Source organism: Myotis myotis, unplaced genomic scaffold (assembly GCF_014108235.1).
Source record: "Myotis myotis isolate mMyoMyo1 unplaced genomic scaffold, mMyoMyo1.p scaffold_m19_p_9, whole genome shotgun sequence".
Lineage (NCBI taxonomy): Eukaryota > Metazoa > Chordata > Mammalia > Chiroptera > Vespertilionidae > Myotis > Myotis myotis.
The window spans coordinates 23,482,710-23,501,786 of NW_023416401.1; the positions used below are offsets into that span (position 1 = coordinate 23,482,710).

General features: G+C 46.8%; 1 protein-coding gene across 1 annotated transcript in view; it reads right to left on the reverse strand.

Moving 5' to 3' along the window:
* The window catches only part of PTPRT (protein tyrosine phosphatase receptor type T), a 682,122-nt gene that overhangs the window by 574,779 nt on the left and 88,266 nt on the right, over positions 1-19,077 (reverse strand). The window contains exon 4 of the mRNA XM_036323307.1: positions 16,019-16,134. Within this exon, the coding sequence (XP_036179200.1) occupies positions 16,019-16,134 (116 nt within the window). The remainder of the gene's footprint in view (positions 1-16,018; positions 16,135-19,077) is intronic.

Genomic DNA, 19,077 nt, shown 5'->3' on the forward strand with positions numbered 1-19,077 from the left:
GAGGGCAACGAGCAGGAAGCCAAGGACTTGCTCCAGACTAGACAGGTTGATTGGAGCTGATAGTGACTTACTCTTTGGCATTCTCTGGACTTTATGCCTCAACCATGTATTGTCTTTATACTTGAAAATAATAAAATAACTGGTATTTTTAAAAAGCCATGGCAGTATATGAGGTAGTCACAAGCCCCTCCCATACCAGAAACTGAACCAGACGATTAAAAAAACAACAGATGGGAATGGGAGGGGAAGGAAGCTCATTGGGGCTGAACCTGCCAACCACCTGCCTCGGGCGGGGCACTAGTAGAATCAGACAATGGAGAACCACCCAGGCTCCAACCACATCTCCCTTCCCAAAATAGTGCAGAGGAAGTGGAGGAAATTCTGGAAAATTGCAGGGATGTGCCCTCATTTGAGGAAGAGTTGGCCAAATGTAGAGGAGGGCTGGGAAGAGATGGAGACGCCAAAGAGCCCATTCCACCCCCCCCCACCCCCTGCTGTTGCGCAAGGCTCTGCAGGGCCACCATGGCGGATACAATGGAGTGAGTGATGGGTGGAGGTCGTCTAACCGACTTACTCAACAGCATGGACACCGTTTTCTTTCTTTTTTTAAGCTAATGGTGACTAATGGTGACTATGCACTATTACGGGCTGTGTTACATGCCTTCCCATTAATGCCTCACCAAAGCCCCTGAGGTGGGCGCACATCGTCTGTACACATGAGGAAGCCGAAGCTCGAGGAGTGACACTGCAGGCCCAAGTTTGCACAGCTGGGAAGCGGCCCAGCTGGGATCCGAATGCAGGGCATCGGCTTCAGAGCCCGTCCTGAAACACCACCGGTGTGGCTCTAATGTGGGGGTCACTACTTCCCCATCACTCACCCCCTGGAGCCCCTCATTCCCAAACGTGGGACAGAGTGAGCAACGGGTGTGGGGGTGTGACCAGGATCCACCGATTTTGCTATCAATGCCTTAGCTGAGGGCCAAAGACAAGGACAATGACAAGGCATGGAGGGCGGGGTGCTGTGTAGAAGGTGGAAGGCAAATGAGCAGAAATGTCCCAGCCAGACAGCTCAGGAGACACCGACTCTTCCTCAGGCTTTCCCGTCCCAGGCTTTGAACAGCTAAGAAATTCAGAGGATAAAAAAGGAGAAAACAAGGGTGATATTGACACATGGGCTCTAAGAAACAGGAGCCGAGAGGTGAGTGGCAAAGGAAATGTCCCAAAAAAGAAAATAAACCTTGAGAAGCTAAGGGAAGAATTACAGGAAACAAGCAATGCCGACTGCAGAATTCAAAGGGCATTTGAAGTGGATGAGTCGCAGGACCAACGCCGCAGAAAACCAGCGACCTGTGACCAGGCTTGAAAAACAGAACCCAGAAGCCAACCAGCAGAGATGAAAGGAACTGGAGAGACAGGCTGATGAAGAAAGCGGAGACCAGACAACTAGCCGCCACACGGGTAACGGGTGTCCTAAGGAAGAGAGCCGACTGAAAGGAACACAAATCGCATCCCAAGAAATATCGGGTCACTGCCCTGCACTAAAATAAGACCCAAGTCTTCAGCCTGAAATGGCCATCCACTTGATAAAATTTATGAAAACCATAATAATTGAAGTCTATGTTCATAAGAATATGGACTAGTGAGAATAAGGAAGTATATAAAGACCCAGATAAAAAAATACAATGTGCCAAAATAAATACATAAGCCAATCTATGTAATAAAAACCCAGTGGTTGTAACGCCATAACGACCAAAGACCAGTCACCAGGAGGTGCATTGATGGGTCCCAGGCACTGGTGGGACTTGATGCTGGGTCTCTCGGCGAGCCGGGTCTGGGTCTCGCGTGATTTCATGCACTGAGCCTCTAGTCTGGTATAAAACTCCTCGTCTGCAATTGTTTCCAAATCTAAGGCATCCCCTCCTGGATACGCTGGTCCCCCAGGGGTCACGGGGAGTCTCGGGAGACTACAGTTATTTAGATACTTGTAAGAGGACAGGGCTGGAGCTAGGGAAAGACAGGACAGGAACTGATCGTCAAACACGCAATCAAATGTTCAATTTGTGCAAACTTGGGCAGGCAATGTATTTCGCTGAGCGTCAGTTTCCTCATATATGCAACGGGTTGGACCCCAGTGTCTACCTGACAGAGTTATTATGACGAATAAATGAGAAGGCATGTGGAACACTCAGCACCTGAGGCATAGTCTGGCATTAGTGGAGCTCTCAAATGAACATGAAATTAGCTGCACAAAGTGGGTTGAGCAGGAAAACACCCCCCAAAGATGTCCACATCCGAATCCCTGGAACCGGTGACTGTGTCACCCCCCATGGCAGAAGGGGCTGGGATTAAAGACCTGGAAGTTACCCAGGTGGGCCCAGTACAATCACCAGGGACCTTGGGTGTGAAGGAGGGAGTCAGAGGGGACAGAGACAAAGACGTGGTGACAGACACAGGTCAGAGAGACAGGATCGAGGGCTTGCAGACGGAGGATGGAGCCAGGAGCCAAGGGATTCGGGCAGCTTCCAGGAGCGAGGGAAGGGGCGGGAAGGAACACAGCCCAGCCGACACCTTGCTTTCAGCCCAGCAGAACCCAGCTCTGACTTCTGACCTCCACAACGGGAAGGTAATACATCTGTGTTGTTTTTAAGCCACTGAGTTTGTTTAATTGTTACATCAGCAATAAGAAACTAACGCAAAGAGCAAAGTGCTGGTTAAGTACAAAACATTCATTTTTCACATGTAGTTTAAATTGTATTTTGATTTCTCCTCCAGTATGATTTACTTTTCTTCTTAATGATGTCATACCCAGCCGGATCAGAGAGGATTAAGCACGTCCCCCTGAATGATTCACATTTTTCTGTCTAGCTCCTGAACCACTGGCCTTTCTCCCATCGAAGGATAGGAAATTGCAGGTTGTCTTATAAAATCTCTAGAAAACAGGCCTTTTGATAATCACACTTGTCATATTGGGAGCAGGCAGCAGCAGGACAGGGACGAGCAGGAGGGCCCAGTGCCACGAGAGGAAACAGTGCTATGATGGACTGTGGGCAAGGGGAAATGAAGGGCAAGTTCAGAGAGATGAGACTGGACAGAAGGCCAAGGCAGATGAGCAGTCACTCAGGAATCCAGAAATAGAGATCAGGAGGCACTCTAGAAGATCAGCGATGGTGAGAGGCCCAGTAGAGTGAAATTGTAAGGAGCACAGGTCCCAGCCACTGTCTCAGCCCCAGACAGAGGAACTGCAAGGGGAGAACGCAAGGGGAGGGGTCATTAAGCAGGAAAGAACTCAGAAACCCAGGCCCATAGGCAATGGAGCAGGTTTGCATGGACACAGGAAGGCAGAGAGCAGTGGCTACGCCGGGAGCTGAAACAGGACCACAGCCAAGAGACAAGGTGGTGGCAAACCTTCCCAAACAAGACATCAGTGCCATGTAAATGCACAGGAATGCGAATGTGGGGATGCCAGGAAAGAAGGGAAGTCCAAGTCCCGGGAAAAGCCAGAGAGAAGCATGACATGGGTGATGCAGAGGGAAGATTCCTTCTTAGGCCCGTGTTACCACTCTGGTTTGTTGGAAATTTTCTTCTGGCTCCTGGAATCCTTTTCAGACATAAGTATATCTTTGCTCTGAAATTTCAGGGCAGGGTTCCTTTCCTCTGTGGCAAAGTCTTTCAGACCTAGGTCTGTTGTTCTAAATCGGAATCATCTTCTAGCCCAGTGGTTCTCAACCTTCTGGCCCTTTAAATACAGTTCCTCATGTTGTGACCCAACCATAAAATTATTTTCGTTGCTACTTCATAACTGTAATGTTGCTGTTATGAATCGTAATGTAAATATCTGATATGCAGGATGGTTTTAGGCGACCCTGTGAAAGGGTCGTTCGACCGCCAAAGGGGTCGTGGCCCACAGGTTGAGAACCACTGTTCTAGCCCCTCTGAGTCTAGGAGCCAACTGAGCAAATGTCCCAGTGCCTCAGCTCAGGCTCCCTGAAGCAGGGTCTGAGGCACGGTACTTACTGAGAGCTCTCAGGAGATGGGGTGCAGGAGAGGGCAAGGCGAGGAGCTCAGCAAGGGTGTGGTCCAAACTGGAGTCCAGAGCGTGGAGCAAACCACAGGGCTGATCCCACCTTGAAGCAAGGAGCCAGCATTTGAATCCCATGGGAGGCAGGCATTGGCCCTGGCCTGCCAAGTGGGGGGAGAAAGAAAGTTCGCACTTGGCCCAGGGCACTTCTCGGGGGGAAGTGGGAGCTTCGAGCCTTGAGCAGCCAACAGGCACAATGCCCAGGGTTAGGGGCACTAAATCATAAAGAATACTATCACACCTGGCCAGCCGGCGTGGCTCAGTGTTTGAGTGTCGACCTATGAAACAGGAGGTCATGATTTGATTCCCAGTCAGGGCACAAGCCCGGTTTTGGGCTCAATCCCCATTGTGAGGCGTCCAATGATTCTCTCTCATTGATATTTCTCTCTCTCTCTCTCTCTCTCCCTTCCTCTCTGAAATCAATAACATATATTTTTTTAAAAACTTAAAAGAAAAACCACTGGTAGCATCCCTCTCACTCAGCACCCCTCTCTCTGCCTCCCCCTACAGGACGTATACAGGGGTGTCCTGAAATCCAGTGAGCCACTGCCTTCTTGGCTGGTAGTCTGCTCTGAAATCTATGTCTTTAAAATCTGGGGTGAAGCTGACCTCCACAGAACACTGACAGGGTAGGGGAGCTGAGCACCCCTGAAATAACCCATCTTCCTCTGAAAAGGCACCCTGTCTCCCACACATAGCATCCCATAACTGGGTTTGATAAATGTATTAATGCAATGAGATTTGTCTGAGCACTTATTTAGTACAAGTCACATTGGCGAGGGCTCAGTCTGTGCTTGGCACTGTGTTAGCTGGCTCACATGACAGAATTCACTTGACGCTTTTAAAATCCCTAGGCACGTGCTTTGCAAAGGGTGGTTCCTGGGCCAGCAGCATCCGCATCACCTGGGAACTTGTTAGAAATGGAAATTTTTAAGAGAATTCCTGGGCTGCTATCCACTTGCAGATGTTGCTGATGAGGCTCAGTAGTCTGAGATTTGTTTTCCCCTTTCCTTATTCTATTATGGATCACACTGAAAATGTACTCATTATTTAACAAAACAGAAAATGAGAGAGTGTAGCGTGTGGAAAGTATAATTTGTGCCCAGAGGAATTTACAGGCTGGGTGAAGATTCCGACAAACAGCATAAAGGGTAAAACATACAGTCGAGTACGTACTGAAATACCAAACTTCCTGGAGGAAAACAAGGCTGGCATGGAAAGGGCAATGTTCTCAGCAAGATCTAGAGCAGTGTTTCTCAAAGTGTGGTCACCCGGCCCCCTGCATTGGCACCCCTGGGAACGTGCTGAAATGCAGATTCTCAGGCTCCGCCCCTGACCTAATAAATCAGGAACTCAAGGGGTGGGGTCCCATTTTTTGTTTAAACAGATGCTCTTGGTGATTCTGATGCATGATAAAGCCTGAGACAAGTCCTATTAATACTCCTGCTTTACAAATGCAGAAACTGAGGCAGAGAGGTCAAGCAAAGACTGTTTCCTTTGCCCAAAGGCTCTGTCTGCTTGCCTGGCTATGTGCCCCCCCACCCCCAGGGGGCTGAATCTGCCCAGAAGGTGAACCTTTTTCCAACTCACCCCTCCAGGGGACACACGTGTTCTCAATTGAAAAAGGCACTTTACAGTTGACTCATGGCCTTGTTCTCTCTTTTTTTCTTTCTCCTCTTGAATCTGTCTGTCTCTTTGAAAATAACTTGAATTCCGCCTTCCCATAGTTTGTAGTGTTTTGTGTGGAATAAACTGTCTTGGTCTGAAAGCACACTCTTTGCAAGAGCAGGGGTCGCAAGCACCCACACTTAAATATGCCTGACCCTAGCACACGTGCTTCCTCCCACCCCCGGGCCTCCCATCCCCGGGCCGGACCTGTCTCATCTTCAGGATCCTCCTAGAGCAGTGGTTCTCAACCTTGGCTGCACATTAGAATCAACTGGGAATCTTCTTAAAATCCTAATTTCTGTGCCTCATCCTCCGGAAATTCTGTTATTTTGTTACTAATCTTGTGGCCCCACCCCATAACAAAGACACAGAATTTCCGGAGGATGAGGCCCAGAAATCAGGGTTTTAAAAAGATTCCCAGGTGATTCTAATGCTCAGCCAAGGTTGAGAACCACTGCCCTAGCGAGAACAACAAGAGAAGCACCTGATGCCACGGAGAGTCTGCTGTTTTCATGGGACCCGATTAGCGATCAAGGTATCTTGTAACAGCCTCGCCGGTTTGCGATTCGCCATCCTCTCTGCTCTTGTGTGTCATGACATTACTCCCTTCACAAAGAGATAAGACCGAGCCGGTAAAAATGGCTGTCATTATTTCAGAGAGAGCATGCAGGCTTGTAATTGATTTACAATTGGCAGGAGGGAAGCATCATGGTCTTTAATAAGAGGGAACCGTGTGCAACAGAACATTTTTCCTGTTTTACAGGCACTGTTCTAATACAGGGTCCTTCCTGGAAACCTTCCAGGATTTAAAAAAAAAAAGTAACCCCAGACTGTTGCTCAGTGGTTAGAGCGTCAGCCTGTGGACTGAAGGGTCCCGTGTTCAATTCCAGTCAAGGGCACATACCTCAGTTGCAGGCTTGATCTCCAGCCCTGGACAGGGCCAGTGCAAGAGGCAACCAATAGATGCGTCTCTCTCACATAAATGTTTCTGTCTCTCCCCCTCCCTTCCACTCTGTCTAAAAATCAATGGAAAAAATATCCTCAGGTGAGGATTAAAAAAGAAAAAAAAGAAAAGTAGAATAAAGCCCAGCATTTGCAGCTGGAATTTGTTCTAATTGCTCCAGAAATCTCCTGGCTAGATAATATTTAGGTAAAATTCCCACAATTCGTTTGTAATGAATATTCTTTTCACTTCAAGTCATACTGTTTCAAAGGCGTGACATTTAGGAACTTGCTAGAGCCTGGCACTTTGATTCTCTGAAGACCATATCTGTGCCTCTTTGGCAGTCTCTAGAGAACTGCTTTTGATTATTCTTTATTAAAAGTTAAGAGAAACCTAAGTGGGCATAAATCATTTCTGATTAGTTGTGCTGAAGAGCTCCCAAGGGCCCACTGCATGGTTGGCTGGCTGCTCATTGGGGGTTGATTTCTGGGTCCACAGTTCCTGCGGAGTCAGGAGGGTCCTGGCATCAATCCCCGGGAGCCGAGCCATAGCTCTGAGCCAAGAGGACGAGCAGGTGGTGAAGGGCCTGCCCACCTGCCATCTCCCAAAGTGGCACAATCTCCCTTTGACTCTTTCCAGTTCACCTCACAGAATGCTCTCAAAGGCCATGTCTTCCTGGAGCACTTACCTGGTATGCGTAATCCTGCCCTCTCTCCCTCCTCCCACCCCCAGCCCCCGGTAGCCTGGTCACATTTGTAATGAAATGTTTAACTCTGTGATTAGTTGCTTAATGTCTTCCAGAAGGAAAACTCTGAGAGCAAGAGGCAGGTCAGCCTTGCCCAACACGCTCTCCAAGCTCCTGTGCACTGTGGCCACGATGAGCTAGAACCAAGACCTGAAATGTGTAAACTGAGGATGGGCAGAGGGAAGACACTGATGAAAAGGTCTGAGAAAGTAAAGAATGAGTGGAGAGGGGGGATTTCCAGGTCAGAGTAGGTGAGGGTGCTCAGAGATGAGCTGCACGGGGTGAGGAGGGGGGAGGCATCCAGAGCAGATGGATTTGAGAGAATGCATCCTTCTAGAAATCCAAAGCCCCAGGATTGTTCTAAAGGGGCTGTTTTTTCATGTGAAAAGAAGGAAAGACAAAGCATGTGATGATGGTGCCATGGCTTTGTAAATACACCAAAACCATCGAATTGTAGACTTTCGGAACTAATGGTTTGTACATTATATCTCAATAAAGATAATTAATAAAAGGAGGCTAAAAAATGGTGGTGGATTAAGTGGATGCGGCACAGTTACGCTCCCAGGTCCAAACTGGAGTTACAAATAAAATACAGAAAAACTTACTGAATACTCAACAGAAGACTCGCTGGAGAGAACCTGATAACCGAGGACCAAAAGTGGAGACAGCATGGAGGCTGGTAGGATGGGCAGAGGCATGAAAGGGCTGACGGGGCCCTTATAGACAGCAGCTGAAGTTCCAGAGGGATATCTCAGCTGTGGGGGGTTGCCACTGAGAACTCTGGGTCTAATTCCTGAGCTGGGCCCCAGCAGACAGCACCAGAACTGAGAAGGTACCCACATTGTATCTGGCTGTGAAAAGCATTGGGGTAGCTGTCTGCCAGGGAGGGATGGCTGGAAATTCAGGCACCCTCTTAAAGGGCCAACACAAAAAATTCCCTGTGGAGCCACCCACCTTTTTCTCCGGCAGAGGGACAGCGGAGTGGACTGGAGCTGGGTGAGCAGAAGCGAGGATCGAGGGCTCTGGGGTTTGAGCTGAGAAGGCAGACTCCAGGGTTTCCTGAGCTGAATCATTCCCTCACACTGCAAAGGTCATCTTTCTCGCACAGACAATTGCTATTATAGGTGGCATGACCTGGGGGGAAGACAGCTGGTCCACCCTATTGGAAAACACCTTGCCCCTTCAGAGACTGAGAACAACAATTAGCCTCCAGGCAGAAACAATTACCCCACCCTACTGAAAAAACCTTGCCACACCCGTGGGCGATTGCCTGCGAGCAAATCAAGAGGAATCCTATCAGTCTGCAGCCTGATCTAATTAGTCAGAAACAGCTTATGACTCTGTCCTGCACTAGAGATTGAGCGGTGTAGCAGATCTATAATATATAGTCACAAACCCAAACAGACAGCCAAAATGAGGAGACAAAGAAACAACCCACAAATGAAAGAACAAGAGAATTCTACAGAAGAAATTAATGAAATGGAGATAAGAAATGTATCTGAAACAGACTTCAGAATAATGATGGTAAAGATGCTCAACAGCATGAGAAAAGATATAGTAACTATGAAAAAAGTACAGTCAGAAATAAAGAATGACATGGCACAAATAAAGAACACACATGAGGGAATACACAGCAGATTAGGGGAAGCCGAGGATCAAATCAGTGAATTAGAAGACAGGGTTGAAAAAATCAGAGAACCAAAAAGAAAAAACAATTAAAAAACAGTAGGATGGCTTGAGGGAGCTTTGGGATAAAGTGAAATGTAACAATATTAGAATAGCAGGTGTGCCATAAGAGGCAGGAAGGGAGAGAGGGATAGAGAACGTGTTTGAAGAAATAATGGCAGAAAACTTCCCTAACCTGGTGAAGGAAAAAGTCAAGTACAGGAGGTACAGAGAACCCCAAGCAAGAAGAATCCAAACAGGCCCATGCCTAGACACGTCATAATTAAAATGTCCAAAATTAAAGACAAAGACATAATCTTAAAGGCAGCAAGAGACAAGCAAACTGCCCTAACCGGTTTGGCTCAGTGGATAGAGCGTCAGCCTGCGGACTCAAGGGTCCCAGGTTCGAGTCCAGTCAAGGGCATGTGCCTTGGTTGCGGGCACATACCCAGTGGGGAGTGTGTAGGAGGCAGCTGATCGATGTTTCTCTCATCGATGTTTCTAACTCTCTATCCCTCTCCCTTCCTCTCTGTAAAAAAATCAATAAAATATATTAAAAAAAAAAAAGAGAGAGAGAGACAAGCAAACTGTTACCTACAAAGGAGCTCCCATAAGGCTCACACCTGATTTCTCATCAGAACCTCTATAGGCCAGAAGGGAATGGCATGAAGTACTCAACGTAATGGAAAGCAAGGATCTGAAACCAAGATTACTATATCCAGCAAGGCTATCATTCAAATAGATGATCAAATAAAGAGCTTCCTGGACAAAAAAAGGCTAACGGATTACATCACCACCAACCCAACACTATAAGAAATGCTAAAGGGACTGCTGTAATGAGAAGAAGAAACAGAGAGAGAAACATAGACATACAGAATTAAAATGGCAATAAACAAATACCTATCAATAATAACTTTAAATGTAAATGGATTAAATGCTCCAACCAAAAGACATAGGGTAGCTGAATGGATACAAAAACATGATGTAACTACATGCTATCTACAAGAGACCCACCTCAGAACAAAAGACGCACACAGGATGAGAGTGAAGGGATAGAAAAAAATTTTCCATGCAAATGGCAAAGAAAAGAGATATTAATAAAAGATTAGCGTTTCCTAAGACAGGGTCTCTCAGCTATGACACCAACCTACTGCATACAGGCCCCACCTAGATCCACCCCTACATCATCCCTACAGGACCTGGGGGACAAAAACAAAAGAAAACAACAAAACTGTTGCAAACATGAAACTCACGCTGCTTGAGGTGGGTGAATTACAAAGTACTTTGTCTCTGACCCAGGAGACTCACATCTCCTGCCAACATCTATGAAACTCACAGCCTAACTCATAAGCCTGCAGATGAGGTAAATCTCAGGCCCCTTCATTTTGTTGAGAGATGACATCATTGAATCAAGAGGGCAGGAAGAGCCGGGCAGATTGGTTCAGTGGATTGAGCGTTGTCCTATGCACCAAGAGGTCGCTGGTTCAATTCCTGGTCAGGATATATCCCTGGGTTCTAGGCTGGGGCATGCAGGATGCAACTGATTGATGTTTCCCTCTCATTGATGTTTCTATCTCCCTCTTCCTTCCTCTATCTCTAAAATCAATAAAAACATATTTTTTAAAAAACATTTAATTAAAAAGAGGGCAGGAAGAGTTTCAAGGAGGGAGCATCATCAAATACTAAAAGAATCAAGTATAAGGACGGATAATAATAAGATATAATAATCACCGCCCTTGGCTTTAGCAACAAAGAAAACATAGTGCTCTTCATGAGGGCCGCTCTGGGAAGAGGTGGGAATTGAAGAAAGCCCCACCGCAAGTGCAGCCATCACATTTAATAAATGTGGCTAAGAGAGGAGAAGAGAAGGAAGAAGGCAACCGGAGGGGAGTAACTTGAAAAATATTCCAGGGGTATTTTTATTTCATTGACTATGTAGATTTGAGAAACTCAACTCTATTTAAGTATCTAGTACAGTGCAAATGAGAGGCATGTCAGTATGTGCTAAACAGATGATTACTTTAATAGAAAGCCATCTGTATGGAAAGAAAGGCTGGAGTGGTGACACAAGGTGACAGGCCCAGAAGGTGGGCGTGGAAGGGTGAGCCCAGGACTTAGGAATATGACACATGCAACACTCCAACGCTGCCTCCACCAGGCACGACCTGGGTGACTCTGACCTGTGCCACTCATCTACCCCCTAAGGCTCAGCCCCCTCGTCTATACGACGGGTTAGACATAAGATCTGCATGAAATACAGGTTATGAGAATGAAATACATCATATGTGTGACCACTCAATAAACACCAGCCGGAATGAGTATTATTAATTTATCATTATTGTTTAGCTATGGCGCGACCACTAGATTTTCAACAGAAGTCCCACAGTGCAAGGAACACCCGGTACAGGTGCAGAGGGAGGAGCTGCTTCCAGAACACTCACAGCCCTGGGAGCCAGCGCTAGCCCTGCGGGGAGCGAGAAAACGGGTTTCCTGGGAGACTGGGCTGCAGCAAAGATAAATGTGTCCTCTTATCTCCTCAGCCTGGTGTAGCTGCTGTGCATTTGATGCGCTCATGAGGCAGGATCCTTTTCCTGCCAGGTTAGGGTGTGCACCCTGCTCAATGCCTGTGATTCGTCTGAACACATACGCGGCTCTTGCAGAGATCTGTGCAGAACATTTGGACACATGGCCTTATTTCTGGGACTCTTCAAATGTTATTTGTTGTAAAAACCCCTGGTGGAGCAAGTCCTTTGTAGGGATGCCTGCAAATTAGTCCTGCAGTGGGGCTGATAGGGTCTCCTCTGGAACCTCTGAGAAGCGTGAGCAAGGCCCCCATGGGCCACGGTCTTCCATAAAGACCAGGTGATACAGGAAATACTCCTAAATCCCCTCATGGATGAAGAGTAGCTGATGGGCCCGGCTGGTGTGGCTAAGTGGTTGAGCATAGACCCATGAACCAGGAGATCACAGTTCAAGTCCCAGTCAAGGCACATGCCTGGGCTGCAGGCTCAATCCCTTCGTAGGGGGTGTGTAGGAGGCAGCTGATCAATGATTCTCTCTCATGATTGATTTTTCTATTTCCCACTCCTCTCTCTGAAATCAATAAAAACATGGTGTGTGTGTGTGTGTGTGTGTGTGTGTGTGTGTGTGTGTGTGTGTGTTTTACAAAAAGAGTAGCTGATGGTGGCGATGAGGGTGTGGGGAAAACCCAAGGGTCATTTTACCTGTAGCCTCAAGAGGGGGCGGGGGCCTGTGCTACCCCCACTGAGGAATGAGCTACCCCAACACCCTGCTAAGGCTTCCTGCCATCCTTAAAATATCCTGGACCATTTTTCTCATTTTAATTGCATTTTTCTATTTATATTAGTTACCTACACTCATTTTAGTGTATTTAGATAAAATGGAAAAGAATAGAGATGAAAATAAAAAGCACACAGTACAGCAGTTCCACCACAACCATGGGGGATGAGTTCCAAGACCCCAATGGATATTTGAAACTGTGGATAATATCAAACCCAATATACACGATGTTTCTTCACAGATACATATCTTTTTACTCTCAGGAAGCACTTTATGGCTTCTCTCTGGCATATTCGAATTGTCAGCATCACTGCTCTGGAGCTTTGGGGTCATTATTAAGTAAAATAAGTGTTATTAAACGCAAGCACTGTGATACTGTGCCAGCCAATCTCATAAACAAGGTGGCTACTGAGTAACAGGTGGGGTAGCTTATAGAGCATGGACACGATGGACAAAGGAATGATTCACAGCCTGTGTGGGACAGAGCAGGAACGCTTGAGATTTCATCACACTGCGCAGAAAGGCATACTAATTAACACAAATGAATTGTCTGTTTCTGGAATTTTCCATTTAATATTTTAGGACCACTGTTAACCACAGTCAACTGAAACTGTGCATATAGGAGGGACTGCTGTATATGTTTGCTCATAAAAATGAATACCTTGAACATATAAATTGTTTTTAAAACTTGCTCTTTTCACCTAAATACATACGGTGGCAATGTCATTAGAGAGACTTCTATAACCGGAATTTAATGACGCCATTCCAGCATTTACTTAATCAGTCCCTTTTTTTGTACATGTGGGTTGTTTTCCGTTTTTCATCCTGTTGAACACACTGGCAGATAATCTTCCTGTCTCTGGTTATTTGCCTGAGTAAACTCCCATAAGTACAATCACTTATTGGAAGGATGTGCACATGTACGGCTTTGGGTATCTATTGCCAAATGATCTTCTAGGAAACATGCCCACATGCATTCCTGAGCTACACTGCTCCTCCTGGCGGTCCAGTTACGCCTACCTTACCCTGCATAGTATTCTTCTTACTGTAAAGGGCTCCCCAAACCTTAGACTAGACCAGTGGTTCTCAACCTTCCTAATGCTGCGACCCTTTAATACAGTTCCTCATGTTGTGGTGACTGCCAACCATAAAATTATTTTCGTTGCTACTTCATAACTGTAATTTTGCTACTGTTATGAATCGTAATGTAATTATCTGATATGCAGGATGTATTTAGGCGACCCCTGTGAAAGGGTCGTTCTACCCCCAAAGGGGTCGCAACCCACAGGTTGAGAACCGCTGGTCTAGACAGTCTACTGAGAATGCACACTGTCTATGTGTTTGGAAAAAAATGCTTGAAAACGTGCCAGTTTGGGTCCTTCAGACTAAAGTATCCCACAAGAAAGCAGCAAGTTATGAATGAGGCCACAGAACGTGCACCATTCACTGTGCATTACTCTTCACCTCAGGAGGAATCATCGCAGAACGAGATGAGCTGTTTATAACTTGTAGTGGGCCTTTATCAGCCTCTTCCCTGCAGGATTAGAGTTGTTCTAGGCACAAGTGCACGATTCTGTCCATGAATTCGTAGCCAGGACTCACGCTGTAACCCCGTGAAAGCCAGCACTAGCAGATGGGGTCTTCTAAAGAGCATATTGAGTTTCCAGGAGACTGTAAAGCAGGGGTACGGGCTGGCTTCCTTTTTAACTTCTTAATTTATCACCTGAACCCATTTAAGGATGAGCAGGCTACAGAGTCCTGCTCTGTAGAAAGGAAGGCAAGCATTCTCTACAACTCGGGTGATAGGATTGATCTCAAACCGACTGCTCCCCAACCATTGCCGGAAAGAAGGGCCACTGACATGCTATTCTGGAAACAAAGTGTCTTCCTTCCCGACTTAAAACTGGTGGGTACAACGGTCTCTGCCTTTGCTGACTCAGAGATTCCTCGGCTTATCTTGGAAGCGACAGCAGGAAATAGCCTTGCTGAAACTTAGACCTGCGGTGGGTGTCTTGTGGAGACTCTTGGTCACGATGTGTCTATTTCAATTCCTTTGGAAATTCTCAGGCTCAGTCGCCCCAGCGCCGTTAAATGGAGCAGAGCTTTGGCGAGTCTGTAGACTGCACCTCTAGGTGCTGGAACAAATCCATAGGAAAACTGCATAAGAAATCTGCCACGGCCTCAGCCCGTCTCCGATCCAGGCTGCAGCTGTCTCCTGGGTAGCAGGTGTAGAAAGATGTTAACCTATTTCCAACGACACTGGTGGATATAACTCTGGACTTAACTAGCCAAGCAGGCATTTGCCGGAGTGCATAGAGGAACTGTCTGTCTCCCAATATTTCCTGAAATACAGACGAGGGAGACAATATTTGGGGAGGTTTCCTTAAAGAAATATTAAATCTGTTCACTCACCAGATACCAGAAAAGAAACCCAGGACACAGATGGATCAGCAGAGAGCGAGAGACCTCTGTCAAATCTGACTGCCCACCGCCCGCCCTCTCCCTCTCCTCAGCCACGTCCCCAAGCTGCCTTTACGCCAAGCATCATTATGTGCAACAAGCCCATGAAACTCACTCGCGTGCCCTCGCTAAGACCGCAGCGGCGAGTGCAGTTCCTTACATCACAGGCTGTTCCTTTATGAGGACTCCTGGGAACAATTCCTGTCTGGCCCGTGTGAACCACAGTTAGAATTTTCCCAAGCAATTGGTTCATGTTTATCTCGTGGACACTGGGAACTGTGGATCTGACAAGCTGCCTTTATTCCGTTGGCGGCTCCGCTGCTGTGGCCCACATGAGCGGCGGACGTGGAGAAACACCGTGTTAGCATTCTTTCCAGCTCCACCACATTCTTTTCCTTCTATCTCGCCTCACTTTTAATTTCTGCTATCTTGTCACGTTTTATGTGCCATCGTAAGCCACCTGGAAAGCATTCTGTGAGATAGGATTTGGTTTACACTGAAAAGTAGATAAATCAGGCGAGGGAGAGAGCCACGCCACATGTCCCCACCTATTTTCTTCAAAACTTCAATTACATTCTGCGTTAACATCCTTCCACCCATAGACTCAAGGCGTAGGGTGTGCAACTCAGAACTGCAGCAATAACGATCATAAAATTGGGAAAGCCAAATAAAGATGCGAAAGTGCTGTGATTGTCCCGTCTCTTTCTCAAGGCTCAGCTCAAAGCTTCTTGGGAGCCTGATGCACTTGAACACTAATTATAATGAAAAGAGTAAATAACTCCACGTAATACGTGAGTGACACGTGGAAGTGTGCTGTGTTCTCCTGGGTCAGTAGGCAGCCCAGGGGAGCAGGAGAGGCAGGCATCACTGTCATTTTCAGTCTACTGTCCTGTTAAGGAGCAAGGAAGAACAGCCAGCCCCGCGGTGCGCTCTGCATCCGGGGATTTTCCAACTGCGGGAAATGTGCTCAAATCCAAGAAGAGGAGCGAAACTATGACTGCTGATGCCTACATAATAGAATTAATTGCTATTTAATAAGATCATGGATGCTAAATATCATCTAAGGAGCAGAGGTACTCCCCTTCCCCACCAAGTCCTTCATCGCAGCAGTACATTCTTCTCTTACTGAGGTGTGAGGGGGGGCCTCTCCCATCCTTACCTGGAGCCAAAGTTTGTCATGCTGAGACCACTTCCCGCCAGCAATGCACTGGAACGTGGCATTCTGACCCACGTTCACCTCGACATTTTGGAGCCGCAGAAAGTGAGGTGCTTTTCCTAAGAGAGAAACCAGAGAGCACATGAGAACAGATCTCAACAGTGGGAACCGCCTTCCCTGTGGGCACCTGGCAGCTCAGCACAGCACCTGGCAGGGTGGAATGTGTTCCTGGGAAGTGGCCTGGCTCAGTGAGGAGCTACTGTTGATGGATCGCTTACTATGAGCTGGGTATGTTCTGAGAGCTTTCATGCATCCTCTTGCCTAAAATCTCACAAAAATCCATGGGGTGGGCAGTATCTCCATTTCTCAGGTCAGAAAATTAAGGCTCAGAGGGGTTACATGATTTGGCACAGCCAGCCAGCCAGAAAGTGGGGGAACCAAACCATGAATCCAGGTCTCTGAGGACCTCCAATCCATATTAACTGCTGGGAAAAACTGCCATGTTTGGAAGAAGAAATTGGGGGAGGGGTTCACCATAGAAAATTCCTCCTATAGCCTGGGTGAGTAGAAAGAAGAAAGCTGAAGTGAAGCACCTTTGGGCCTCGGACTTCCAACCTGGCCTTGTTACTAATGAAGATACTGAGGAGGAAGAGAGGGAAGGAGAGAGAAAGGGCGGAGGTGGGGAGGGAGGGGAGGGGGAGATGCTAGTAGCTTTCATTCCCATAGGTGGACTGTGCATGGTGTCATGCGCAGTGTCTACCCAGTAGCTCTTTTAAACCGATGCAGTTGGTGGTTTTATCTCTATGTCACAGTAAGTGAACTGAGGCACAGAAAACTCAAAAAATGTTCACTGTCTACATTCTTCACTCTAAGCTACGGTGTCTCAGAAAGATGGGAAGGAAATGGGAACTTACTTTGGGGGCTTGGCAAACAGAAGAAAGGACTTTCAAAAGAAACTCAGGGTCTATAAGCGATCAATTCTAGAATCAAACATATGCTGGGTGACTTGGGGCCATCTCCTTTTTTGTGGAGATAAGTCCTCACCTATGTAAGCACTTCAAAGACGAGTGGATTGATAACCTACACCTAGAAGAACGACCTTCTTCCATGAGGTACAAAAATGCCATGGGTCCTTATCACATCAACCACTCCCAGAATGGGATCAAATGGGGGGCTGTTAAGAGGCTCAAGGAGGTGCAAAAGGGCCTATCTGCCAGAGCGAGTCAAATATCCAGAGACACAAATAATAATGATAATGTCATTTATTTGAAAGCTCCTACAATGCCAGGTACTAGTACTGTGATAAATGCTTTAGAGATTTTATCTAATTTAACTTCATAACATTCCTGTAAAGCAAACACTAATATTATTTCCCTTTTAGAGAAGCAGAAACCAAAGCTCACCAAGTTTAATTTGCTCAAAGCTACACAGCAGTAATGACAGAAACAGAATTCAGACCAGGTCCCTGTTAGCCCCAAATCAGCATTTAATGAGCACATTCTCTTGTTTCCTGGGCAAAGGGAGGTCAATGATGTCACCTGGACCCTAGGGTTCAAAGAAAGGGCTCACAGGAAAGGCTGTGCTGATTCTCCAGGCTCCTCTCATTGCTCCCAAATATTTATCACCAGTGATCACTTTCCTTACCTTTCGTCCCCATCGCCTTCACCCTCTCAACTATCTGGTCTACCAAACTGCATCACCACCTCTAAAGCTCAGCAAAACCAGGAACCTTGGTGAGATTAGGCAGACGCTGGTGCAAAAACATATACCTTCTGCTCTGGTTTTTAACAAATAACAATAGTTCAGAGACCCCCTCGTGCTACCTTCCGGACCCCTGCTGGAGTGGAGTCAACAGTCCAGGGCCCAGGGAAGACCTCTCCTGTGAGCATCTCAGAGTTGAAGATTCCTTGCATCTAGTCAACCTGACACATGTCATGCTGCTCTGATTGTCTGAAATCGTTTCCTTTCTGCTCTCCTATATAATTTGCAGTTATTTTTGGAACTATCCGTTCAAGTCAATTCTTCACATCGGAATATGTTCCAGGAGCCCGAAGCCCATTTATGCCACAGGTTTAAAGGGCAAAGGGAACATCTACCCCATGAGAGAAGGGAGCTCAGACTCTTAACTGTAGTGTTGGGAGGCTTTGCGTTAGGCTTTATAAAGGGATGCCTCCCCTTGCCCTTGGGGAACAGTGGGCAGATGGATTAACCTTTGGGATTTATGCAATTAGAAATGATCTTCTCTGGTCCAATGTCCCTGCTTTCTTCTGACACCCCTTTTGATTTGAAAAAGCAGAATGTTTGCCTTGATTCTTTCATCTTCCATCCCTCTTCCTTCCTTCCTTCTAGGTTCAGTGGCAGAGAATTTAGAAGCTTAATCGTCCTGAGTGTTAACTTTCATCAATATGAAACAATGATGGTCTCTGATCTTTGATGAGACCAGGGCTCTCATCCCCAGATCATGACAGGCATCTCTCTCTGTGGACATTCTCCTTATGTTGGCGACCTGTTTGGTCCACTTCTCTGAGCTCCTGATCTCTCTGACCCTCCTCTCAACCCAGCCCCACTCTCCAGTTTACTTCTAAGCCCTGTGCTCGCTCAACTGTTATTTCCCCCAGCATCTACATTATCATTCCACCAGCTTCAACTCACTGACCTTCGGCCAAATACAGTTGACCTCAGGATCCAGACCAGCATTCCACACTTACTCCCCACTGAGACTCAGCCCCCCCAAAATGGGATCCAGCTGAATGGGCTTATCAGAAAACTGCTGTGCATTTGGGGTAAAATGCCTTGATGTTGGTGACATTTAAACTCCTGCAGATGTCATTGCAGCATCTGAAGACATATTATTCTGCCCTTTATCTCGTGCTTTAAACCTGACAGTGCTCAGTGGGAAGCCACACAGTTGAGGAGAAAGCTCAGTACATACATCAGAACCGTGTCGCAGACACTCCTCGGGTTCAATGACATTGTCCCACAAGGTTGGTGTAAAAAAATAGTTTTAAAAATTCTAAAAGTCAATTTAGCTAGAAACTTTGAAATTGGGTGGAAAATTGTGC